We start from the raw sequence: 27,328 nt of genomic DNA on the forward strand, positions 1-27,328 counted from the left end.
CAATAGGGTCATCTTCTAAAACTAAAAATAGTTCTTTGTATAGGCTGGAGTCTACACTGGGCTTACTATGTAGACGCAGAAAAAGTTATTAGCAAATTTATTAAGGATCCTATTTAGCATTCTGTTTTGAAAGTCAAACGTTACTCGAAGTATTAGCAACATTTCATCATTTATGAATATTTTAATCACCCATTACCGTTGTGAATGTGTAACTTACATACATTTCATAAGTTTATTACTTCTTACCAAAAGGCAGTAATGGCCACAATGAACTAAGGAAACATCATTAAAAAAAAAAAAAAAATCATGTTAGTTTAAACTAATCATCATGGTTATCTTAAAGTGGTGAGATTATGAGTAATAATTTCCCCTCCAATTTCTAAACTTCAGTTATGAGTCTATTTTTAACTTGAAAAAAATTAAATTTGAAAACAGATTTGCTCTTTTAAAAAACATATTTATGGACATTAACCTTCATTCTGTCTTTGTTACTTATGTATATGTATGCATAAAACAGTCAAAGACTGAACTCCTTCCTCCGCAGGGAAGAACAATTTGCAAATTCATTTAGATCCTATTTAGATTTCTAATGCCAGTTCTATTTTATTTTCCTCTTTTGCTTTGAATTACCTCTGCTTTTGCCAGAGCCTATCATTAAACACTAATGCTAGCAGCTAACCTTTACTAAGTACTTTCCCTCGCCATCCAGGCTAAGCTCTTTGCATGTGCCATTTGTTCAGTTTTCTCAACAATGCAGCAAGGTGAGCACTATTATTATCTTCATTTTTACAGAAAAGAAAACTGAGGCTCAGAGAGGTCAAATATGTTGCCCAGGGCAATTCTGACTCCAGGAGCCGTGGCCTTAAATTAGTGCTGGGCTGCCTAGAATGTACAATCTCCTGCTGTATCTCTACATTGTTCACAAAGCAACCAGGACAAGACCTTGCAGAATTCATGTTTGTTGAATGAATGTGTTTGTTGAATGATGACTTGAATTTCCCATCTGAGAGTCAGATTTACATTTATGGTTTTACACTGTAGTTTAGACATAAGAAGCCTCTCTGTTTACAACAACGTGTATATGTATATATACATGTATTTTCCCCCCAAGTAATTATTTTTTATAGTAATATTGTGAACAGAGATGTAATTAACAATGTTTCTTCCTCATTCAAAACACTTACTAAACCAATTAGCTTGATTAGGGAAAGATAAGAAAGAGGAAGATCTTTTTGAACTCTGAAGGTCCGAATTCTAAAAAACTAAAAATTTAAATAAACACAGCTTTATTACTTTCAGGCTCTTATATCTACCCTAATTAATATACTAAAACATTACCAGATGTTTGGCCAACTAGATATCCTTAAGGAAGAGTTGATTTAACAAACTAATAAAAAATACGTGCAAGTGATAAATGGCTTAAGTAAGCTGGGCACAGTGGCTCATGCCTGTAATCCCAGCCCTTTAGGAGGCTGAGACAGGAGGATTGCTTGAGGCCAGAAGTTCAACACCAGCCTAGGTAACAAAGAGAGACCCTATCTCTGCAAAAAATTTAAAAATTAGCCAGCGTGGTGGCACGTGCCTGTAGTCCCAGCTACTGAGGCACGAGGCAGGAGGATTGCTTGAGCCAAGGAGTTTGAGGTTGCAGTGAGTTAAGATCACAGTGCTGTGTTCCAGCCTGCACAACAGAGCAAGACCCAGTCTTTAGAAATAAATAAATTGTTTAAGGGTAAATACATCCTCCGATATTCTTTCTGCTATCTTGTTTCCACTATTTAAGTGTTTGGCAAATCTTTTGCCGGAGGGTGGTGCAAGAGGAAACAGCCCGATTTGACTTGTCACAAACTAGTCAAGTCCTAATTAATGAGATTTCACTGTATTTTAGAAAATTTCTTATTTACCTAAAACAGTTTTTTTCTTCTATAATCTGTAACAGCAAGAAGTGTGGTCGTGTCTATCAAGAACAAGCAGCAAGTTGTGTGGGAAGGAGAGACCCTTGCCCTTCTCTGTAAGGCTGGTGGAGCTGAAAGTCCCCTGTCTGTGAGCTGGTGGCACATCCCACAGGATCAGACACAGCCCGAGTTTGTGGCTGGCATGGGGCAGGATGGCATTGTGCAGCTGGGTGCCTCCTATGGGGGACCCAGTTACCATGGCAACACAAGGTTGGAGAAAGTGGACTGGGCCACCTTCCAGCTGGAGATCACCTTCACTGCCATCACAGACAGTGGCACATATGAGTGCAGAGTATCTGAGAAGTCTCGGAACCAGGCCAGAGATCTGAGCTGGACTCAGAAGATTTCAGTTACTGTAAAGTCTCTGGGTAAGTGTCAGAGGAAGTCCTTTTTTGCACCTGTATATCACTCAATTCATTCTGCAGTGGAATTGGATTGCGTGTTATCCTGAATCCCCCAGTGATGGTATGTGTACCCTAGGACACAGAGCATAGTCTCTGGCTACCCTCTCTGTCAATCAATCTTTAAAGTTTCTTCATCTTTGTAAAGATCATCTTTAGGGTGCAGCTTGTAAATTGTTCAAAGTTAAAAACAAAACCCTATGAATCAGCTTATAGATGAGTATAGCTGAGCCTCATATCTTCTGGCTTTTGAGAGCTGCAGCCCTGGGATTGCAGAGCCCATTGGAGCATGTGCAAAAAAAAGGTTCTGATACTGAACCCACGCATGGGGGTAAGGGAAGGAGGCCAGACATCTGGGGTGGGGAGTGCTCCACCCACTCAGCAGCAGCTGTCTAAGTAGCAGATTGGGGAAACACTGCCTATTTGTTGTGGCTGCTGGGAACAGTCTTAGAAGAGGATCAACTTTGCAAAATTGAGGTCAGAGTTCAGGACAGACTGTACTGAGAATCAACTTCTACTCTATAAAATATAAAACTCCAGATGTACAAATGCATGGTCCTACTCAAAGAGGTGGCAACTAGAAAAACCTGAAAGTGCTGTATTTTAATCTGGTACATATATTAGAAATTATGTTTCATTTTTCTGTCTAGAGTCAAGTTTACAAGTTAGTCTGATGAGCCGTCAGCCACAAGTGATGTTAACCAACACCTTTGACCTGTCTTGCGTCTTGGGGACTGGTTACTCTGACCTCAAGGTGCCACTCACTGTGACGTGGCAGTTCCGGCCAGCTAGCTCTCACGTCTTCCACCAGCTTATTCGAATCACCCACAATGGCACTATTGAATGGGGGAATTTCCTATCCCAGTTCCAAAAGAAGACGAAAGTTTCACAGTCTTTATTTCGTTCACAACTCCTGGTGCATGATGCCACTGAGGAAGAGACAGGAGTGTATCAGTGTAAAGTAGAAATTTATGACAGAAATTCCCTATACAACAACCACCCTCCGAGGGCTTCTGCCATCTCTCACCCATTGAGAATAGCGGTCACTTTACCAGGTAAGTGTGACTTGAAATTAATCCCTGCTTTAAAAACAAACAAATAAATAGCAAGCCTCCCATTCTGGGTAAGTTATAACAATACAACATAAAATACTTTCTCCCATATTTGTTCTATCTAAGTAAGCACCACATAATGAATGATACCCAGGTTAACATTGAGTTAGTATGCACGGGTTGGCCATACTGGTGGTTAAAACATTGAAATACCTTCCATGTCGGCTAATTGCTGCTCTCTATCCATTCCCCATTTTCCTCTAAGTTCCCACCATCCAGCAACTAGAGGGTACCACGTGGCACAGCAGGGGGCCTCTAGGACCTGGCTCCGGGGGAGAAGATACGTTTTGGATTGGTCACGGTCCAGGCCTTACCAGTTCGTAAACATTTGCAATGTCTCTGCTGGTGGTAGGGATAAGGTAAATTCCACTGGAATACATCCACCTACTTATTTGTAAGGTGTTAATGTATAAGAGTCAGAAAATTTGTTATTACAATCACATATAATCCATCTCATCAACTGATAATAGAGCACAGGAGATAAAAGTGAGATACCACCTAGGCAAAGTTCTGCTGTGTCATGTATCTTCTCTCTCATAGTCTGCATTCTCTTAGGACAGAGTGATGGAGAGACATTGAATTATTTAGATCTGACAATCACTGGATAGCAGAACAGCTTTGGATGAGCCGCCTGATCTGCTCAAGCCTTAGTAGTTACCTGATCTGTAAATTGTTAATGTGCAATTTAAATATGGTAACATATATAACATGCTGAGTACCTGACATACCAAGATGATGCTCAAACGTGGTCGCTGTCATTCTCGCTGCCGCTGTGCAACATTTTTGGTAATAGTAATGATCCCCTTGTTCTTGAATTCATGCTTAATTAATTTGCCCTCTCTGTGGTATTTGCAACTGCTGCCCCAATCTGTCTTCTTGAAACTTCCTTTTTCCTTGGCACCATGACACAAGATTTTCTCCTCCACTGATTTATTCTTTAAAGAAAATAGTTTCTCTGGATTTTATTCTTAGCTTTGATCTCTTTTCATTCTATACGCTTTCCTGCAGTGGACTCATCCCTACCTATGGATACAACCTGTATGTTCACAACTCCCAAATTCATTATCTTGACCAATTTCTCCTCTGATCTCCAGACCCATATATCCAGCTGTCTCCAAGACATGTCTGCACTCATTATGTCAAAACATAAACCCCCCATTATCATCCACAGCTCTTCCTTCTACATTGCCCCTTATGTCCCCACTCCCCATCAGTGACCCAAGTTGAAAACCTGAGTCATCACAACTCTTATGTTCACCTTGTATCTAAACTCCCATAGTGTGACATGCAAGGCCCTTTATCACCTGGTACATTTGTGTCTTTCCAGCATCATCTCCTTCAACTTTCCATCGTGAATTTGAGCTTCAGTCACACTGAATTACTTGCAGCTCCTCAATAGTCCATGTTCCCTCTCACTTTCAAAATCTTTGGTCAAGTTGCATCTTTTGTGCAGAAATCCTTAACCTCTTCTCTATCAGAATAATTCCTATAAACCCTTAAGACTCAGCTCAGAATTATCCCTCCAGGAAGTCTCCCCTCACTCCTGTATTTGGGCTAGGAGACCCTGCTGTGTGCTCAGATAGGCACTTCTACATACCTCTGTCTTAACATGAGGGACATGAGGAACAAAAATTGTACACTGAGGCCAGAGGTGGCTCACACCTGTAATCCCACACTTTGGGAGGCCAAGGCAGGCGGATCACCTGAGGTCAGGAGTTTGAGACCAGTCCGGCCAACATAGTGAAACCCCGTCTCTACTGAAAATGCACAAATTAGCCAGGTGTGGTGGTGTGCACCTGTAGTCCCAGCTACTCAGGAGGCTGAGGCACGAGAATCACTCTGCACAGGAAGTGGAGGTTGCAGTGAGCCAAGATCATGACACTGCACTCCAGCCTGGGCGACAGAGCAAGACTCCATCTCAAACAAAACAACTGAAAATTTCACACTTGAGAAAGGTTTCTCAAGACTTATTTCAGCTCCACATTGTAAATGCGGAAGACAGTGATCAGGGCAAATATCACTGTGCTGTGGTAGAGTGGCTGTCTGTCTACAAATGGCACTTGGCACTATCTCTAAGCCTCTGTCCCTGTACTTGTCTCCCTCTAGAGTGTGAGCCACTGAGGGAAGATATCCACAGGGCCTGGAATTGTCTGGCACATAATATAGTGTGTGCTTCATAAATGTTTGCTGAAGGAAGAGTAAAGAGACCTACTGGCAACACCAATAAGCAGTTACAAAAGTAGAGTGGGTGATGTGAGCAAGACGTGAGAAGAAGATTTGGGAACAAGGATGGTCACTCATCTTTCTGACAAAGCAGAAAAGCTGCTGGGGTCAAAGATTAGTTGACTCCACATCCATACGATGTTTCCACAGTTAAGTGGCTGCAAAGATGCACACAGTTTTAATCACTCATGTACAACTTCCTTTTGTTTACCCATGTTTGAAGGCAGATACAACTAGAGTTTGAAAATTGTGAATCCAGAAGTACTCTGCATAGTAAACACACAAACACAGCATTAATAGGGCCACTTTCTCCCAATCTGATACATAAAATGTGACAGAAGAGATGCTTGTGCTTAAATACTGAAGCAGTATCATGTGGAAGAGAGATACTGGGCTTGTCTGTGTGACACTCCCTCTGCCACACCACCCCTACCAAGCACAGGTAGCACTAGGACTAGTGGATGGTAGTCATGAAGAGATAAAATTCAAGTTGATATCAGAAAGCATTCTGGAGTGGAGAGCTGTCCAAAGATGAAATGGGCTGCCTTGTCAGCTAGTGATGTTGTTCAAAAGCTGGATGAGCAGTGAGCGGGGCTACGGTAGAGGGAGTTCACCCATATGATGGCGGGAGGATGCAGTGTCATACTTGACCTCTAATGTCTCTACTACCTTAACTTTCTGTTTTGTAGCAAAGTAACTGTTTCCATTTTTTAAATTTAGAGAGCAAGCTAAAAGTGAATTCAAGGAGTCAAGTCCAAGAGCTCTCCATCAACTCCAACACTGATATAGAATGTAGCATCTTGTCCCGGTCCAGTGGAAACCTTCAGTTAGCCATCATTTGGTATTTTTCTCCTATTTCCACTAATGCCTCCTGGCTAAAGATCCTGGAGGTGGACCAAACCAATGTTATAAAAACTGGGGATGAGTTTCACACCCCATGGAGAAAACAAAAATTTCATACTGAGAAGGTTTCCCAAGACTTATTTCAGCTGCACATTCTGAATGTGGAAGACAGCGATCAGGGCAAATATCACTGTGCTGTGGAGGAATGGCTCCTGTCTACAAATGGCACTTGGCACAAGCTTGGAGAAAAGAAGTCAGGACTAACAGAATTGAAACTCAAGCCCACAGGTAAACCTTGAGGGTGTATCCTCACCATGTCTGTCTGTCCGATGGCTGTTTTTTCTTGGGCAGCTCTTCTATGGAGTGATTATGTGGGAGTAAAAATATGACCTAAAGTCATAGGAACAGTGTCCACCTACAAATGACTGCAGGACCGGGTAGTCCACCAGAGGAGGGGAGGTCACTTAAGGTGATTCAATCTGAGGTTTTGGGGAGCTGAGGTAGAAGCAAGATCCCTTTGATTGGTTCGCTTCTCAGCCTGGCAGCCTAGTCTATGCAGCTACCCAGGGTATGGTATCTCCAGATCTCTATAATAGCAAGCTGTGTCATTCCAGTGGGGCTCTACTGTAATTTGGCAGAGAAAGAGTAATACGAAGCATATTTCTCCCACTGTGAACAGAAACTGTACAACTCTATGGGGATGTGTGGAGAAATTGCTTCTCAACATTTAGCTGCCTAAACATAAGGCAAATAAGAGTAGTTAACTGTTGGAATGGCTTACTGAAGGAGTCTCCTCTTCCTCAGGAGATCTTTAAAAATGCAATGGAAGTTCCGCACTGGTCTAAGAGTGCTGCTGTCTAAATGCGGGCAGGGTGATTAGGTCTCTCAGCATAGGTTAGGTCACCTCCAGTGTTGATTACAATTAAATGAACGTCACAACCAAGGTTCGGGAACTGGCCAAGATCCAACAGCACAATGCAGAGAAGTTGATCTAATTTGGTGCTTAAAATATTATTTTCAAGGTAATGTTAAAAAAAAAAAAAAAAAAGGATGATAATTCAGCATTACTATGTATTAGGCAATGGAATACAAAGATAAAGAAGGCACAGCCCTGGCCCTTAAGGAGCTCCCAGTCTGGTGGGACAACAAGGGCAAAACAGCAGCTTGGTATGGGATCTCTTCCTGCCCTCTGGCTTCCCTTCTCTATGTTCTTCAAGCCCCTTCTTCTCCCTGCTAAATGCATGTGTTCCTCAGGGACAGATTCTGGGCCTGTTTTGCTTCTTATTCTCTGCTTTCCTCAGAATTTCTTAAATACTGCCCTGGTTTCAACTACCATGTTCTGGATGATAACCCTGAGATTTTGTGCTTAGTCCTGATCTGAGCTCCAAGCCTTCATACCCAACTGCCTGCTGTACATTTCTACTTGGATGCCCCCATACTCAGCATGCCCTGAATTGCACTTAGCATCTCTGCCATCTCACCATGCTCATTTGTACTTCTACATTTCCCATCTGTGTGATTGGCATTCTGTCTCCCAGTCATCCATGCCAAACCCTTGACCACATGTGCATGCCCCTCGTCAGGAGGCAGCCACTGCTTAGCTCAAGTGCCTCCCATGTACAAATGTGGACTCCGTGTTGTCAGATCTTTTTGCATATCTACAGATGCCTAAAATCTTTTTTGGTAACATTTCCCAGTTTGAGAATGTCCACAACTAATTCACTTCTTTTTTTTTTTTTTAGACAGTCTGGCTCTGTCACTCAGGCTGGATTCAGTGGTGTGATCTTGGCTCACTGCAACCTCCATCTCCCGGGTTCAAGCAATTCTCCTGCCTCAACCTCCAGAGTAGCTGGGACTACAGGCGTGCGCCACCATGCCCAGCTAATTTTTGTAATTTTAGTAGAGACGGGGTTTCACCATATTGGCCAGGCTGGTCTCAAACTCCTGATCTCGTGATCTACCTGCCTTGGCCTCCCAAAGTTCTGGGATTATAGGCATGAGCCACTGCGCCTGGCCTAGTTCTTTTAAAATACTGCAAGTGTCCAGCAGAACATACCTGTGGGCTTGGTGTGGCTGTGGATTTCTGGTTGTGCACGTCGTTTAGGGAACAAGTTAACAAAGAGGCCCCAGAAAGATGCTGAGAATGACTGGTCAGAGTTGTAAGAAGGATATTTTATCTGAGATCGGGAAAAAAGAAGTCAATTTCAAGGAGAAAATGGACTCCAGTAACAAAAACCACATAGAGAAAAGGACTAGAGGGTCCCTTGAACTGGGAAATTAGGCCCTGGCCAAGTATAGTGATGGGATTGGAAGCCAGATCACAATAAAATAGGAAGTAATGTGAGGCAAGGAAACAGCAACAGTATCACATAAGCTAATATTCCATGTGCTTTTCCATGAAGGAGAGAGTAAACATGGTAACTAAGAAAGAGTCCAAGATCAGACAGAATTATTCTCTTAAAGACAGATTAATAAATGTGTTAGGGCCGGGCATAGTGGCTCATGCCTATAATCCCAGCACTTTGGGAGGCCAAGGCGGGTGGATCACCTGAGGTCAGGAGTTCGAGACCAGCCTGGCCAACATGGTAAAACCTCGTCTCCACTAAAAATACAAAAATTAGCCCCCTGCCTGTAATCCCAGCTACTTGGGAGGCTAAGGCAGGAGAATCACTTGAACCTGGGAGGCAGAGGTTGCAGTGAGCTGAGATTGTGCCATTGCACTCCAGCCTGGGCGGCAGAGTGAGACTCCATCTCAAAAATATATATAAAAATAAATAAATAAATAAATAAATAAATAAATGTGTTTGTAGTAGAATTGTAGTAATGCACGCTATAATTTCTTTATTTTGTTTGTAACTACTTTAGCCTTCATTCTAAATCCTCACCTGCTGGTTAGTAAGGGGGAAAAAGGTAAATGTCAAAATCTGTTTAAAACTTAGTCTAATCCAATCATCTAAATAGTTCCCTTGGCTGGCTTTCTAACACTTGCATCAAATGTTCAGTCTCTCGGATAGCCTCCTCTCTTTCTGCATCTACACCCAGGTAATATCTGGGTGGATGGGAGGAGAGTAATTTGCTAAGAATGAGGGGTCCTGGTGGAATACATGGCTTGAGGGAGCTGCTAAAAGTTGTGAACGACCACTTTGGGAAGTAGAGGAGGAGTGAATCAAGGATAAATAAAAGCAGCAGGCAGAGGGCCCTGCAGCAGCTGTGTGGTTTTCAATGGCAGGGTCCAGCAGGCAAGCAGTTGGGCTAAAGAAGGAAAGAGACTGGTTTCATTCCTAGCAGAGAATGTTCTGGCAAATGTGAAAAACAGGGACCAAGGACAAGGATTAAAATGAATGTGGCCAGGCGCCGTGGCTCACGCCTATAATCCCAACATTTTGGGAGGCTGAGGTGGGCAGATCACTTGAAGCCAGGAGTTCAAGAGCAACCTGGCCAACATGGTGAAACCCCGTCTCTACTAAAAATACAAAAAATCAGCTGGGCATGGTGGCACACACCTGTAATCCCAGCTACTTGGGAGGCTGAGGCAGGAGAATTGCTTGAAACCAGGAGGCAGTGGTTGCAGTGAGCCGAGATCGTGCCGCTGCACCCCAGCCTGGGTGACAGAGCAAGACTCTGTCTCAAAAAATAAAAATAAAATAAATGCACTGATGTCTAAAGAATATAAGAGCTTCCCAGTGAGAACTAGATTTTTCAGAGGTGGTATCCAATCTGAACATCTGCATTCTCTAATTTACTGCCATTTTATTGTCTAGGAAGTAAGGTACGTGTCTCCAAAGTGTACTGGACCGAAAATGTGACCGAGCACAGAGAGGTGGCCATCCACTGCAGCCTGGAGAGTGTAGGCAGCCCAGCCGCTCTGTACTCTGTGATGTGGTACTGGAACAGAGAAAACTCTGGAAGTAAAATGCTGGTGCACTTGCAACATGATGGCTTGCTGGAGTATGGGGAAGAGGGGCTTAGGAGGCACCTGCACTGTTACCGTTCATCCCCTACAGACTTTGTCCTGAAGCTTCATCAGGTGGAGATGGAGGATGCAGGAATGTACTGGTGTAGGGTGGCAGAGTGGCAGCTCCATGGACACCCAAGCAAGTGGATTAATCAAGCATCCGATGAGTCACAGCGGATGGTGCTCACGGTGCTGCCTTCAGGTAACCGGGGGTTTATCTACCGTGAGCTCATGGTCAGGAGGATACATGGCTCTCCTCTTATGCTCTCCCTCTCACCTATCTTTTGCTCCTTCTTCAGACTGAAGACAATTTTCAGGTTTCCTAAAGAAGATGACTTTGCTATCTCTCTCAATAGTAACTCATTTGAACAAACAAGGTTCACATGAGGTTTTGGCACAGACGCTTAAGTATCAGGAGCATCTGACAGGTCCATGTCTTTCTGCTGGGGTTCAAGGAGAAGGCGGGAGGTGAGCAATAAGCTAAGCTTACTGAGGGAAAGGGCCATTGGAGAAGTAGGGGTGTGGTCTTGGTGCCAGACACCAGGAAGCATAAAGGGAAAATCATCAATAAAGGTAACAATCCTGAGACACCAGCTAGCTTTAGTGACACTCCTTGGGAAGGACAGAATGCTGTTGAGAACATATGGGAACATCTAAGAAGTAGGGATAGGTGCATCCCAGCCCAGCAGGGCTTCCAGAGGGGAAGGTGAGGCTATCCAATTTGTTCCTTGAGGGGGTTCATCATTGTTTTTCCGTGTTCATTCTTCAGCGAAGTTTTCTCCTGAGTGCCAGGCAGAAATGTTTTTTCTATCAGCCTTTTTTTTTCTTTCCAACAATTACAGGAAGTCCCATACTTGTGAGCACATTCCGTACATGTTTTCCCAGTGGAATTCATAGACTCTGTAGAATCGGCAGTTTTTGCAGTAGAATAAATAGATAAGAACCGTAAAAAGTATACAGTCTGTGATGAAAAGCATGTCTTCTCTGAGGCAGATGGGATCCTTCATAGCATACATATTGTTAATCTTTGTGAGATCCTTGTAAAACAGGTATATGGTTTTTAAAAGATAAACCTGGAAAGAAAACATTAAAAATTGAGTGGCCTTTGTATTCTTCAGAAAGCCTTTGTCATGACAAACTGAGGGTTTTGAGGGTAATGAATGTTGAGGATTTCCAAGGAAATCCCTGTAATGTAGCATCTGGGCTCCTCTACCTGGCTGTTCCTTTCTGGTAGTCAGGGAGGCAGTGTGGGTGATAAAAAATCCCAGGGGCTGGAATCAGACCAGCCTAAGCTCAAATCACAGCTCTACTACCAATACCAGCTATGAAATCATACTCTGGTTACTTGCTGTGAGCCTCATCTTTCTATAAAATGAAGATCATAATATAAATATATATATAAAGTATCCAGTACAGTGCCTGGCACATGGTCAGTACTCAGCAAATGTAATCTTCTTCTCCCCTTATGCCTCCAAACATGCAGCACATACACATACACACAGGTATACACACATCTACATGTGTACATCTATGTGACAAAATAATGGCATTTGTTTAATAAATAACTATATGAGGTTCTGAGGGCACAAAAGTGTATATACAGAGTCTGTTCCCACAGAGCTTAGAGTCCAGTGGGAGAAATCAAGTCCAACATAATAGGTGTCTTCAAAGAGGTATTTCCCGTAGACTATGGGAACAACAGAGGCAGGGCTGGGGTGAAGGGCTAGGTAGGGAGGCGATCTGGGAAGGTTCCCCAGAGTCTGGGGCTCATGAAAAGGAAGAAACTTATTTTAGGAAAATGAAAGAGTATGCAAGATGATAATAAGATGTAAAATGTCATGTTATATTCGGGGAACTCCTGGTCATTGAGAATGGCAGGAACTGCAGTCTCTATGGTACAATAGCAAGAGATAAGACCAGTGAGGTGGAGAAGGTACAGATAGATCCCAAATGTGTCTAGAGTATGAAGCTAAGAAGAAAGAACTTTATCATGACAGTGATGAAGTTTCATTGAAAAAGTTTAAGCAGGGAAGTGACATGATCAGGTTTTCCTTTTAGAAAGTTCCCACATTAAAATGAACTGGAGGCCGGGCACGGTGGCTCACGCATGTAATCCCAGCACTTTGGGAGGCTGAGGCGGGCAGATCACCTGACGTTGGGAGTTTGAGACCAGCCTGACCAACATGGAGAAACCCCGTTTGTACTAAAAATACAAAAAATTAGCCGGGCGTGGTGGTGCATGCCTGTAATTCCAGCTACTCGGGAGGCTGAGGCAGAAGGATCGCTTGAACCCAGGAGGGGAAGGTTGCGGTGAGCCGAGATCATGCCATTGCACTCCAGCCTGGGCAACAAGAGTGAAACTCTGTATCATAAAAATATATAAATAAATAAATAAAGAATTGGAGGGGAGGCCAACAGTGCAGGGAGAAGTATATGAAATGTTGGAAACCCAGTTGGGAAAAGGTGAAGGCCTGAGCTAAGGCAGTACCCATGATGACTAAGAAAAGAACAGGCATTAGGTATTAGGAGATGTCATCTTCAGGATTTAGAGGCCGATTCATTGTATATAGAGGGCAAATGAGCAGAAAGAGAGAATTAAGGATTAACATCTGGATTCTAGCTTAGATGGATAGTAGGGCCATTTACCAAGCAAGGTAATATATGACAGGGGTTTGGAGGGGAAGATTAGTTCAGTTTTGAATAAGTTGGGCTGGAATTGAGTTCAGAGTACCTGTGAGTTATTGATAAAGATCTGTCCAATAGACATCAAGACTTCCAAATGGGATCTGCACCAGAGTTGTAGATTAGAAGTCATCCATTGGTAGCCAATAATGATGCCCAAGGGTGGAGCTCTGGGATAAACTACCGTTTCTCAGGGAGTGGAGAGCCTGTGAAGGAGACTGATAGAAGTGATAGGTTGCTGGGAAGAGAATCAGGATTTAGTGGTACCACAGACACTAAAGGCAGAGAGGGTATCAAGAGGGTGAGGAGAGTTGACAGACTCAGCTCTTGCAAAGAGGTTGATTAAGGTAACAGTGGGAAAGTATCCATTGGATTTGATATTGTGGAACAATTACAGAAAAGTAATCAGGGAAGTCAGACTGCAGCAAGTTGAGGAGGGGAGAGTGGGCCCGTTAATACAGATTGCGCTTTCAAGAGCTTTGATGTCAAGGGGAAGAGAGAAGAAAATAAAATGGTAAAAGTTATCCAGAAAAAGTGAAAGTGTTTTAGTTTTGCTTTTTTTCTGTTTTGGTTTGAAGATGGTACAGATTTGAGCACATTTATGTTTTAGAGGGGAGAAAGCCAGCAGAAAGAAAGAGAAAGAGAGATGGAAGGAAGGAAGGAAGGAAGGAAGGAAGGAAGGAAGGAAGGAAGGAAGGAAGGAAGGAAGGAAGGAAGGGAAGGAAGGAAAGGAAGGATTAATAGAAGAGTAGATACGACTGACAGTCCAACATCTCACCATGCATGCGCCATCTCCTTTCTGGAATGCTCCTGCATGCCATCTTTCCCTGGTCAACACCCTCACCCAGCAACTTAACTGCCACTGCCTCAGAGACTTCCCTTATTCTTTTAGCCCTCACACCTGCAGTTACCTGTTTAACATCTGTCACACTGCTAGACTATACTATAGGCAAAGATGATGAGTGTCTCATTTGTAGCACTAGCACAGTGCCTGGCACATAGGGGATGCTCAAATGTTTACTGAATCACTGTGTAATTGCACTCCTGGTGAATACCAGGTCTATGTGTTATCAAGATCCAGTTCAAATATAATATGCTACTTATGGTCACTTATCAGATGATTTTTCGTGCTCTCTATCTGGCTATCCCAGCTTGGGCTGGGTTTAGGGCCACACAATAGGACTGTAGAGCGTGTGGCTCAAATGAAGGCAGGAAAGTTAAGAGACATTTTTTCGGAGAATGGACCTTGACTTTTCTTCTCTATCTCTCTATCTTATTTCTTTACCAATGACTAAGCCATGGCAGGGACAACAGCTGCCTCAGTCTTTTTACCTTACCCTTAGACCCTAGACATAAATGTCTTATTCTAGAGAATTGTCTGTGATTAATTGATAGGCCAGGCTGTAAGGCTTCCTGGGAACTGAATTATTTGTAGTGGTGTGGTACTTGTTACTATTTCCGAGCTTTTATTAGGGTAAGAGTCTATTTAGAAAGTAGAGCCTTGGGCCAGATGTGATGGCTCCCATCTGTAATCCCAGCACTTTGGGAGGCCGAGGCGGGAGTATTACTTGAGCCCAGGAGTTCGAGACCCCTGTCTCTAAAAAAATTTAAAAATTAGACACATGGTTGATGCACACCTGTAGTCCTTGCTACTCAAAAGGCTGAGATGGGAGGATTGCTTGAGTTTGGAGGTCAAGGCTGCAGTAAGCCACGATCATGCCACTTCGCTCGCGTCTGGATGACAGAGCAAGACACTGTCAAAAAAAAACAACAACAACAACGAGAGAGAGAGAGAAAGAAAGAGAAAGAAAAAGAAAGGAAGAAAGAAAGAAAAAAGAAAGAAAGAAAGAAAGAGAAAGAAAGAAAGAGAAAAAGGGAAAGGAGAGAAGGGAAGGGAAGGAAGTGGATTCTTGAAGGAGCTGTCTGTCTCTATCACACGGAAGTTTTTGGAGATGCCAGGCTACTTACCTGTGCTTCCCAGTGCCTCCAGCAAGGCCAGGCACATGGCATTCAGCAAATGCTTAATGAAAGAATGAGCAGGCAAATCTTCAGTTGGGTTGAAACAGGATGCTGTCAGTGATTCACTTATTCTGGGATGCACTTGTTATCAGGTTACCTTACCCTACTTTTATTTCTTGGCAAGAGCCATCTCCCACATGGCTGCATGTTTGGGGTTGGGTAGTGGGTAAGAGTTGGCAGCCCCCTCCTTATCTCACACCTCTTTTCTTCTGAAGTCAGTGTCTCTGAGGAAATATCAAAAAGGAGTGCTCCTTTTGCTGTGCTTGGCTGTGGGTGGAAGCACATTCTAAACTAAGCCTCACGATGAAGTGCTCTCATTACATTTTTGGCTTTGTTTTGAAGGCCTTGTACTTTGAGCATTGGCCACTGACTCAGATTGATTCAAAATGCCAAACCTTAATGGTTTGAATGTCACTAATTCTAATCCAGATATGGGTGAGAGGCAGATGGTGGGAAATGGTGACTGTGGGATCCAGAACAAACACTGCCCTCCCAGGAGAGGTGATTTAGCAGCACAGGTGGTAACAGTTGCTAGCTGTTGGCCACTTCAGCATGGTAAGGGGCACACCTTGCCATCCTTTGATGGTAGATTGCGCTAAGCTGAGCAGCCTCATCCCCACCAGGATAGCCAAGCCCTCTGGCTGTTCCTTCGTGCTGAAAAACAAGAATAGTAGATTTATTTCCACCTCCTGTGTAGTGGCCCCATCTCGCCATCATTACCCCACCATTCTAGCAACTGTAATACCTGGTGCTGTGGACTTTCACCTCACAATTCTCTGCCTCCCATGAGTAGAAAAGGAAGCCAGAGCCCCTGGATCCACTTCAGTCTTTGCTGAATGTCACCCAGATTTGAGGACGGGGGACCAGAGATCTAAGGGAGAGAGAGCCTGTGGAGGAAGATGGCCAAGCCTGGGGTCCCTATGTGAGGGATCTGTAGGCTCCAGCCCTGTTCTCTCTCTCTTCTCTTAGGAGAAGGTTTCCTGTGATTTTCTTAGTTTTTTCAGTAGCATTCTAGATAATATTTATCGCTTGCTGACTCCACAAATGCTTTAGGCACTTCATTAGATATTAGATGCTTTATTATACATGATCTCATCACAACTGTAGAAATTGTTATCCCTATTTGGTTGATGAGGAAACTAATGATTAAGAGAGGATAAGTAACTTGTCCAATGTCAGTAACAGCACATTGAAGACTGAGGATTTGAACTCAGCTCTCTTTGAAACAGAGTAGGTGCTCATTCATTACTCTGCACAAATGCCCACAGCCAGTGCTTATAATACCTGGACTCCGTGGCTCCATTCACTTGCATCATTGCAGTCTATGCTTCCTTCTCACCGTGGGCCTTTAGATGTACTCAGATAAGACCGGGTGAGAATAACTGTAGTCAAGCAGGGTCATTGGAAGAGGGGTCAGATAGGATGTGGAGCAGAGGGATGGTAAAGAATTCAAAACCTAACTTTATCATTGCTCACCAATTCAAAAAACAAAACCAAATTTAGGATGAAGGATACAAATGAGGTCAGAGAAAATCCAGGCCACGAACCTCTGCAGCTCTTTGCCAGCCTCATTCAGAGTTGCCAGCCGAATGTTCAGTGATGATCTGTACTTTGTGTAGCATGATGGCAGCCATTCCTGGGTTCCCATGTGTGGAATGTGCTCGTGCAATTGATTCATTCATCAGGCTCCATTGAGACCCTGTGAACAAAGAGTTGAGGAAGATAAAAAGACACACAAGACACAGGCCCTACCCTCAAGGAGCTCACAGTGCAGGAGGTGAGCGAATGTCTAGATTCTTTCTTGACTTCCATCAAAGAGATGTTCTTCAACATGTAAGATTCATTGGCAATGCCAAAAATGGAATTCTTGAAGCAGAAGGTTGGTCAAGATGACCTCTAAACCTCTTTTCATCTCTAAGCATCTATAATCCCATGAATCCTGCAGCTTAACCTTTGAAGAAGAAATTGCTTATGTCATTACAATTTTCCAGTAAAAGCACAGCTACTGTTAGCATTGAATATTTCAGAACAGCCCTGATTTCGGATATCATGTCATAAATAGATGTGATTGGAAGACTACATTTAGTAATTGGTCTCTTTAAGCATGTGTCTTTCTTCTTCAATAGACTGTTCCCTGAAACCTGTGGTGTTTGCAGTCCTCTGGGCCTTTGCTTCCCTGGCTGTGTGGCCAGGAGCCACTCGGGCTGCTTGTGTGTGCTCCGTGCGTGTGTCTGCTGCTAGTGCTTCCCGGCGGACTGCAGCTGTGGGATGATCATATGTTTCAGCATGCCTTTATATAGTATCTTTTGCCCATGTGGTTGCAGTCAATCCAATTTAATTCAGATCAGCAAAAGTTACTGAGCACATGTGCTAGGCACTGTAGGGGATATAGAAACAAATGGCACTATCAGACATACTCGAGTAACTGTAATGAACAAAGGAGACGAGTAAAAGGGAACTAAAGAGGCCTAAACAAAGGACTGAGTGAGAATGGGATGGAAGAGAAGAACTGTGTCTGCAGCAAGGTAGGAAGAGCTGGGAGAGTGGGAAGTGTGATGGAGCTAGCCTAGAAGGACCTAGAGGCTCAGATGCATGGAGCATGTCAGGTGGTGGCCACAGCCAGAGCGACAGAGGAAAGGAGTGGAAGGGAGGGGGCCAGGGAAGGGGGAGACCCACGGGGAGGACCAGGCTTGGGTCAGCGGGGCAAGGGGCTCCTCATTGTGGGTGCGATCGTTTTATAAGGGCAGTGCAGAGTGCAGGGCAGAGTATGTGTATGTGTGTGTGAGAAAGAGTGTGTGCCTGTGTGTTGGAGAAGCAGCAGTGGGAATAACTCAAGTTAAAAATTCAGGACTGGCAACACTGTTGAGAACGAGGGTTGAATTATAGATATCTTTTCTGAGGAAAGAAGATTAAAGGAGAGGTTTTCTTTTTTGTTTTGTTTTTCATTTTGGCTGTTAGTTTTAAGTAGGTCATTGGAACCTCCAGTGGTTGGAAACTGCAGGGCAAGGGGGTGTTGCATTAGAAGGGCCCGTTCCAGGAGCTCTCTTCCCCCGGTGCTCAGTCCTGTGCTCCTCGTGATTTCAGGAGCACACTATGCTATTTGGCCCCATTATTTTTACATATACTTGCCCGTAACAATAAATCCCAGGAGTGTTTGTAATTGATTAGTACAAATAAGTTGGAGATGAATTACTCTCTTTCTCCCTTCGTCGCAGAGCCCACGTTTCCTTCCAGGATCTGCTCCTCGGTCCCTTTACTCTATTTCCTGGTCATCTGCCCTTTCGTCCTGCTCCTGCTTCTGCTCATCTCCCTCTTCTGCTTATACTGGAAGGCCAGGAAGTTGTCAACACTGCGTTCCAACACACAGAAAGAAAAGGCTCTCTGGGTGGACTTGAAAGAGGCTGGAGGTGTGACCACGAATAGGAGGCAAGACGAAGAGGAAGAGGAAGGCAACTGAACCCCAAGAGGTACCTGCAGTCAGTAAGGAAAGGTGGGGGTTTTTTAATTGGGCTAACCGGGGGTAAATGAATCTTGGTTCTGTTCTCAATGATGTCTGCGGCCCTGGGCAAGTTACCTAGGAATCAGAGGGAGCGTTCGCTGAGTGCTTATTGGTTCTATGCACTGTTAGGTGTTCCTTTGTCTTACCTCATCCACCTCTTGTATCTCCCTACCTTGGAACCAGATAGCATCCTTACCCTACATCTCTTGAAGGTTCAGGTCCCTGGGCTGCAAGGAGATTAGAGGCTCCCTCACACAGCCTCTGGAGAGCTAAATGAGATCCTACAGCTATGCCCTGGCAGGGCTTCTCTCTCCTTCTTGTGTCACTTGTCACACCTGCTCTAGGTAATCATTTTCCTCCAGATGAGAGGTGTAGGAAAGGGCCTGATGCCAGCAAGGCAAAAGGAATTGGGAACATGCTCTTTGTTTACCTAAAATCTGTCCCCCCAGCAAGAATGTAACTTCCTTCAAGGCAGAAATCCAATTTTCTTCTCCCAGCCCACCTACAAAGGCCCACTCAAGAGCAAGCTCTGAGTAATAGGTGCTTAATTAATATAGGTTCTTTGACAAAATGATAAAACATTTGTAACCTGAGTTTGGGTTTTTTTGTTTATTGTTTGATAAGATTTTTTTATTAATTAATTGCTGAGCAAAAACTTTTTAAAAACTCATGTAACAGTACTCCAGTCAGCCCCCCAAGGCCTCGTACCCCTGCTTCCCCCCACACCTCCATACCCCCACCAAAAGGTCCATCTGGTTCCTGGTGCTCAGCCAGTGCCTTATTTTCTTTGACCTGACAGCACTGGGTGGTACGGAAGGCATTGTTTGGAGGAGCGGGGTTGTCAGTGCCACCGTTCCCTCATTCTCCTGCAGGGCTGGGGTTCAGGGGCAGCAGTAGGTCAAGTCTGGTTCCTCAAGGTCTCCTATTCTCAGTTGCAAAAAGCAGGCGGTGGGGGTGGGGTGTAATGGCTTAAAGCTTTCAACAGCTGTCCCCACTGGGCCTGCAGTCCCCTCATCTTTGTTTCAAAAGCCACTCAGGCCCTGTTGTAGCCAGAATTGGAAATCAATCAGTGCCACCTAACAGACTTGAGAAGACACATCTATTTATTATCTATGTGACCAACCGAGTTGCTTTAACACTCGTTAATTTGCATTTCCAAGGAGAGCAATTTAGTTTTAATTATTTGATCAGGCACACACGTCCTCTCCAAACATAATTAGTTCCTTCGTAAGGGGATTATTGGTGGCTATCAGCACTCCTACTGTGGACCTACCAGTTCCTTAAACTCATGTCCCTTCATAGCCTGATTTAAAATACTCCAAATCCTTCCTTAAACATGTCAGCACATTTGTTTCTTGTCACCCAGGTAAGGGAGCATATTTTTACAAACAATAAAGCTGAAATGAAGACTTCTTTTTTTTTTTTTTTTTGAGACGGAGTCTCACTCTGTCGCCCAGGCTGGAGTGCAGTGGCGCGATCTCGGCTCACTGCAAGCTCCGCCTCCCGGGTTCACACCATTTTCCTGCCTCAGCCTCCCCAGTAGCTGGGACTACAGGTGTCCACCACCACGCCCGGTTATTTTTTTTATTTTTTTTTTTTTGAGACGGAGTCTCGCTCTATCGCCCAGGCTGGAGTGCTGTGGCCGGATCTCAGCTCACTGCAAGCTCCGCCTCCCGGGTTTACGCCATTCTCATGCCTCAGCCTCCGGGTAGCTGGGATTACAGGCGCCCGCCACCTCGCCCGGCTAGTTTTTTGTATTTTTTAGTAGAGACGGGGTTTCACCGGGTTAGCCAGGATGGTCTCGATCTCCTGACATTGTGATCCACCCGTCTCGGCCTCCCAAAGTGCTGGGATTACAGGCTTGAGCCACCGCGCCCAGCCTATTTTTTTTTTTTTTTTGTATTTTTAGTAGAGATGGAGTTTCATTGTGTTAGCCAGGATGATCTCGATCTCCTGACCACGTGATCTGCCCGCCTCGGCCTCCCAAAGTAGTGGGATTACAGGCGTGAGCCACCGCGCCTGGCCGAGACTTCTTAGAAAGTATGATGACCCTCTGCCACTATTTTTTAGAAACCTGTATTTTAATTCAAAGGGAAAGAGCGCAGAAGGGAGCCTGGGCCAAGGATCTTGGATGGACTCTGCCGCAGCCCTCTGTGGGAGCACTCTTCCCCCCCCCCCCCCCTCACATGGACACCTCCTTCAGCTTCTAGCTCAAACACCTCTTCCCCTTTGAATCCGGCACAGACATAGCACAGAGGAGATGTAAGCAGACAGGGAGGGTCTCCTGGGAATGTAGACATTTAACCAACTTGAGCAATCGGCTTGTTTTACAGCTTCCTGCCTCGCTGCCTGTTTCTTCCCAAGCCCCGTGTGGAATGTGGTGACCTAGTCAGCTGGAACCAGCTCCTGACAGACCCTGGCAACTTCTAGATGAACCCGAATGAACTTTCCTCATTACCATCCTGAAGTCACTACCCCGGGAGGAGCTACAGCTTCATGACCATAACATGTGACCTATGCGCTGGCAGCATGACTCACTGAGGCTGCGCCACTGGGACCCCTCCCTACATGCACCGATGCACTCTCTCCCCTCTCCATCACCCCATGAAACCCTCCTGTCACTTTCCTTCAGAGACACCGCTTTGGAGAATATTCCCAGCGCTATCCTTGCTTGTGACAAGTGAAACAAACTCCTTTTGATCAAAACTCATGTTCTTGTGGAGTCATCTGTTACCCACCAGGCAAACAAACCCTGGTTTTTTCAGGGAACAGAGACCCTCAGATATGAAACTGTCCTGGCCAGAGCAGAGCATGGGGAAGTATGAGTTCCCAGGGGGTACCTGCTGCACGTCAGGCCCTGTGCTAGGAGCAAGGGGTCCTGTGGTGACTCAGACACAGTCCTGTCCCCCTGGGATGCTCACCTTGTTTGTCCTGGATGCTCTGCTTTCATGAATGGGACTTAGAGCACCTTCAATAGTCTAACCAGCTACATGGCACTGTTTGTCCCATAGGCATCTAAAACCCTCCAGAACTAAAACACCCCCACAGTATTTTCTTCCTTTTAAACTTAAAGAATAAAATTTGCCCTGATGCATTTCGGCAGACATTTTATGCCTCTTCTCTCTCCAATTACATACTTGTTGACTTTTGGTTTTTGAAACTTACTGGAGAGCTTTACTTTTACTCATTGATTTCAGCTTTTCCATTTCATGCCACCACCTGGTTTTACTTTTGGCTTTTTTGTATTATAAATCCTCCTTGGCAAAAGGACAAGCCTCTGTCTCAGGAGTTGACCAGCCAGGGCCTATGGGCCAAATGAAGCCCACCATCTGTTTGTTTTTTAAAATATAATGTATTGGAATATGGTCACTCCCATTCGCTTACATACTGTCTGTGGCTGCTTTCACGATAAAAATGACAAAGTTGTGTAGTTGCCACAGAGACCATATGACCTACATTGCCTAAAATGTTTATTACCCGGCCCTTCACAGAAAACGTTTGCCAGCCCCTGCTGTCCTTTAATGTTCTGTCTCTCTTAGCCATGTATTATGTCCCTGGGAAACTGATTCGACCTCTTATATCTGAATCTCTTATATATCTGATTAATCTAATAAATAATCTTAGGCTTTCAGGATTGGCATCTAGTCCCAGCCATTCTGAAGTTCCACTCCACTGTACCAGGCCCATACTATAGATGGGAAGCTTATCAACCCGCAGCATTTCACATCATCATACTGAGTACCTACTCTGTGCAAGATAAGCTGACACAGAGATGATTAAGGCGTGGTTGCTCTGTTCATTATTTTTATTGTATTGAAATGTATAGAAAAAAACAATTTATGGCAGAAGATGAATACAATGGTATAAAGTCATGTGCCATAATTTCTTACAATTGTACAGGATTTTTTCATCATCTCAGAATTTTACAGCATCTCTATACAAAAGGAATTGTTATTCCTGTCCAACAGGTAAGGAATTAAAGCTCAGAGAGGTTGGGATTTATCCAGGATCACCCAGCTGTATGCAGAAGAGTAAAAGCTCAAATGTAGGTCTGCTGACAAGTCCTGGACTCTTTCCACAATAAACACTATGCTCAAATCCATCGCTATGGGGGAAAATCTGGATATAATAATAGCCACCTTGAGTGGTTGTTATGGTGATCAAATCAGATAAATCAATGGAGATAAGTTTTAAAACCATATCAAGTCATAAATGAATGTCAGCATTAACCCAAGTTTTTCTAGGACTTAACCTGTCCATGTACACAAATAAAATATAATCAATAGTAATAATCCAAATTCTACAGGCTTTTCCCCCAGGATATTTACACAGGGTCTTGACCATCTACAGTGTCCTTTAGATGTTTCTGGGGGATTCCCCAAAACTCTGGGAATTTTTTTTTAAAGAGAGGAGGTCTCACTATATTGCTCAAGCTGGCATTGAGCTCCTGAGCTCAAGTAATCCTCCTGCAAGAGCCTTCCAAGTAGCTGGGACTGCAAGTACACACCACCACGTCTGGCCTGGATTCTGTGAATTCATATGAGCTCACAAGCAAGTCCATTCCCATGTGGTTCCCTGCAGCTCTCTTGGGCTCTGCAGGCTCCCACTGCAGCTGGCGTGCTGGAGCACATGAGATGCCAAGCTGAGTGGTGTTCAGAGGTAAGCAATGAAAAGGGTCTCATTCTCTTTCTGTCTTTACATTACATTCTTCTGTAAGGATATAAATTCAAGATTGTTTGCACCCCTGTGTCTCTAAAGATTATCTTGTGAAAACTGTTCCATTAACATTTGCCCAGTATCTCCTTCCTCCATAGAGTCCAGACACCACTAAGTCTGTGGCCAGGCTGGGAGAGACTTCATGCTATTCTCTCCATTTCCCATTCCCTGTTCCCAGCAGCCTCTGCACTAACCTCCTCATCACAGGTCCTCTTCTCCTCCAGCAGGAAGGTTATACAATTGTGCTGTTGGGGAGGCTCTACCCGTTGGCAGACAGAGCCTGAGAAGTCTGCATTCCCTGTAGGCTCAGGTGGGACTTCTGTTACACTGGCCATTAATTTTTACTCCTAATAAAGTGCTACAGGCCTTTAGAAAACAGAGACAACTTCATAAAGAAGATGTAAGTTGAATTGGGCTTTAAAAATAAGAAAATATTTTGACAGGAGAAGGGTTAAGTAGGGGTCTGGACAGAGGAAGCCCCATGAAAACTGCAGTGCACAGAATAGCTTTGAGGTTAAGCATCAGATGTATGAAGGGAAGCAATGGTAGATAAATCTGGAAAGGAAGGTAGAGCAAAATTCTGGGGTTGGGGAAGGACAGAAGAACAGATCTTGAACATGCATAATATCTTGAACTTCATGTGGTGGACAACAGTGAGCCAGTGAATGTAATGTAGTAGGGAGGGAGGATTGAAAAGCAACAGCATAGATGATAGGTGGGGTTGGAGTAAGGGCGGCAGTGGTATGAAGGTGAGTCAGGGAAGCCAGCTGGAAAACTATCTTCACTCTTAATTTGTGTAATGGCTATAACACCAATTTTGTGAGCATTTTGAGTATAGAAAAAAATTATCAGAGAGTCTCAAGTATCTTATCAAGCTCATAGAGGTACCTCCTATATATTTGTTAAACACAATGACACATTATGAGACTCTTCTTGTGTCTAATAAATGTTTGTTAACCTAGTTTCTACTAGTAAGTGTAGAGATAACAGACAGTTCCATCCATTCATATTAACTGGCTTTCCATTTTTTAAATTTATTCACCTTTACATTTAATTTACTTGTTAGAAATTTGGAGTTTCTACCATATTGTCTCTTAATCCAAGGCTCCTTCTGAACTGGCTCTGACTGCCAAATAGAGATGTTTTGAGTTGAAGCATAATTATCACATTAAACCATTTACCGAGACAAGAGACTATATGGGATGAGGACAGTGATTAAGAAGTTTCTATGTTATAAATAACCAGCATAGGAAAATCCAAATTTATTACTCCTATAAGGTCACATTGGCAAGGGCACCGAGAGGGTGTGTGCTTCCATTTTAAATTGGCTTTTCAATAATAGGATTCTTGGTGGACTTATCTCACCCTAGTCCCTTTCTGGGGACCTTGTGCTCCAGCCACACCAAATTACTTGCCAGGTAATTACTCCCCAGGTCTCTACCAAACATGCCCCTGATTTTGTATCTTTCACTTGGAAATTTTCTCCTCTTGTGTGATCCTGTTCATCCCACTCAATTGACTTCAATATGTGTTTATGCTAAGTGTGTCCACATAAGATACCAGGGAAAAACAATACTGTTTGTCCTTTCATTTGCATCTTCTGGGCTGGATCATGTTCATATAGAAAGTTGTGATGCAAACCAAGATCTCAGAAAGCTCCCTACCCTATCTCATGCCCTTTGGTAATTATAAGATTTTGAGCTCCCACAATCTTATCTTGGGTCCTGTCTCCCAAAACCACACTCTGCTGGGAGGCGTTTCTTGGTGGCCTGATGTGCATGTGTGGCACACAATTACATGAAAGAGAAAGTAATATGGAAGCTATCCTATGGCACTGGTGCAAGTTTAAAGCCTGCTACCTTTTGCTTTTTATTATTTACATAGGTACTTCTTCAGTGTGAGGGGTTTTCAACATTTTCCTCATGATAACAGTCATTATTGAGAGGCTCAGGCCAATAAAACAAATACATACTACGACAATAGCAATAAATGTTCTTTGATGACACGCATATGTATATATGCAGTGAGTTTCTAATCAAAACATATATCAGTAATAGTTACTTGGGTACAATAATACTATAGACCAGGGATCATAAACTTAGATGTTTCCGCATCTAAGGTAGGTAAATGAAGAGAAAGTATCGGTCTGGAGAAAATCCTTAGAGAGGGATGAAGATTAGAGCAATTGGAGCATGCATATCTATTGAAAGGCACTTAAGTTCAACATAAGATACAAGGCATTGTGCAAGGTAATCAAAACACTTTGAGGGGTGGAATTCTGTTCCCCTGCATCACATCCTAAAGCCATCAATAAATGCTAAAACTCTGCCACCAAAATAGCATCTGAAGGTTATGCCTATATCTTAAAATTGTGAGTTATTGGCCTATGGTTTCTTCTAAAAGCTTCCCTGTCTTACCATTTTAAAATAGTTCTAAAATACATGTCAAATTGATTTTTATATACGGTAATTTTTGTATAAAATATGAGGTAGAATTCTCATGCACTGCTGATGGGAATGTAAAATGGTACAGCTGCTATGGAAAACAGAATGGCAGTTCCTCAAAAATTAAAAATAGAATTACCATATGAGCCAGAAATTTCACTTCTGGGTATATACCCAGAATAATTGAAAGTAGGGGCATGAAGAGATATTTGTATACCCCTGTTCATAGCAGCATTATTCACAAAAGCCAAAGATTGGTAGAAGAAACCCAGTGTGCATCAATGGATAAATGGATGGATAAATAAAATATGGTATATGAAAAATAATACAATATTAGTCATCTTTAATAAGAAAATAAATTCCAACACATGCTATTGACATGGATGAACCTTGAAGATATTATGCTAAGTGAATAAGCCAGTCACAAAAGGACAAATGCTATATGATTCCACTTATATAAGGTACCTAAACCAGTCCAATTTATAGAGACAGAAACTAGAATAGTTGTTGCTGGGCCTGAGGGAGGGGCGATAGGGAATGATTGTTTAATGAGTTATACAGTTTTAATTTGGGAAGGTGAAAAAACTTCTGGAGATGGATTGTGGTGATGGCTGCACAGCAATGTGATTGAACTTAATACACACTGAGATGAACACATAAAAATGGTGAAAATGGTAAATTTTATGTTACATATTTTACCACATTATAAAAGTGAGATAAAGATCATGGTTTATTTTGCTCCATATGATTATCCCATTGTTCCAGGACCATATTTTTAAAAAGAGCATTCTTTCCCCACTGTAGTGGCATCCATAACATAAATTAGGTGAATGTTATGTTTTTATGTATTGTTCAAGAAATCTTTGCCCATCCACAATAGTCTGCAGTAATACATTAAATCACAACCAATCATGATTTAATAACAATTTACTACTGAGCATGATTTCTTACTACTAACCATGATTTCTTACAGGGAATGCAAGGTTGGTTTAACATTTAAAATTTAATCTATGTAAATCAGTACATTAACACTTAAATCATCTCAATAGATCAATAAAAAAAGAATTTAATAACATTCGATACTTCTGTTTTTTGTTTTTTGTTGTTTTTTTTTTAGACAGACTCTTGCCCTGTCACCTGTCACTCAGGCTGGAGTGCAGTAGCATGATCTTGGCTCACTGCAACCTTCACCTCCTGGGTTCAAGGGAGGATTCTTGTGCCTTAGCCACTTGAGTAGCTTGGATTACAGGTGTGTGTCACCACACCTGGCTAAATCCATATTTTTAGTAGAGATGGGATTTTGCCATGTTGGCCAGGCTGGTCTCAAATTCCCAGCCTCAAGTGATCCCCTGTCTTGGCCTCCCAAAGTGTTGGGATTATGGGCATGAGCCACCACGCCCAGACTTAACACTTATTCTTAATAATATTTCTCAGTAAACTAGTAATAGAGGGGAACTTTCTAAAATTGATAAAGTATATTAT

At 43.3% G+C, this 27,328-nt stretch overlaps 1 protein-coding gene and 1 long non-coding RNA gene across 4 annotated transcripts in view; one reads left to right on the top strand and one right to left on the bottom strand.

Moving 5' to 3' along the window:
* Positions 1-21,395, top strand: part of CD101 (CD101 molecule) — a 35,227-nt gene extending 13,832 nt beyond the window's left edge. For 2 of the 3 annotated variants that reach the window (XM_025400906.1, XM_025400913.1), the window contains exons 5-10: positions 1,937-2,320; positions 3,004-3,408; positions 6,409-6,819; positions 10,293-10,688; positions 18,403-18,677; positions 21,051-21,395. In XM_025400906.1, the coding sequence (XP_025256691.1) occupies positions 1,937-2,320; positions 3,004-3,408; positions 6,409-6,819; positions 10,293-10,688; positions 18,403-18,644 (1,838 nt within the window). In that variant the 3' untranslated portion in view covers positions 18,645-18,677; positions 21,051-21,395. Of the gene's footprint in view, positions 1-1,936; positions 2,321-3,003; positions 3,409-6,408; positions 6,820-10,292; positions 10,689-18,402; positions 18,678-21,019 lie in introns of all 3 variants that reach the window. The other variant, XM_025400895.1, reaches the window with a different exon arrangement.
* Positions 10,266-27,328, bottom strand: part of LOC112634011 — a 33,857-nt gene continuing 16,794 nt past the window's right edge. Inside the window, exons 3-4 of the long non-coding RNA XR_003121715.1 lie at positions 16,664-16,886; positions 10,266-11,559 (exon numbers count right to left, since the gene is read on the bottom strand). This is a non-coding gene — a long non-coding RNA (uncharacterized LOC112634011). The remainder of the gene's footprint in view (positions 11,560-16,663; positions 16,887-27,328) is intronic.

This window comes from Theropithecus gelada, chromosome 1, assembly GCF_003255815.1.
Source record: "Theropithecus gelada isolate Dixy chromosome 1, Tgel_1.0, whole genome shotgun sequence".
Lineage (NCBI taxonomy): Eukaryota > Metazoa > Chordata > Mammalia > Primates > Cercopithecidae > Theropithecus > Theropithecus gelada.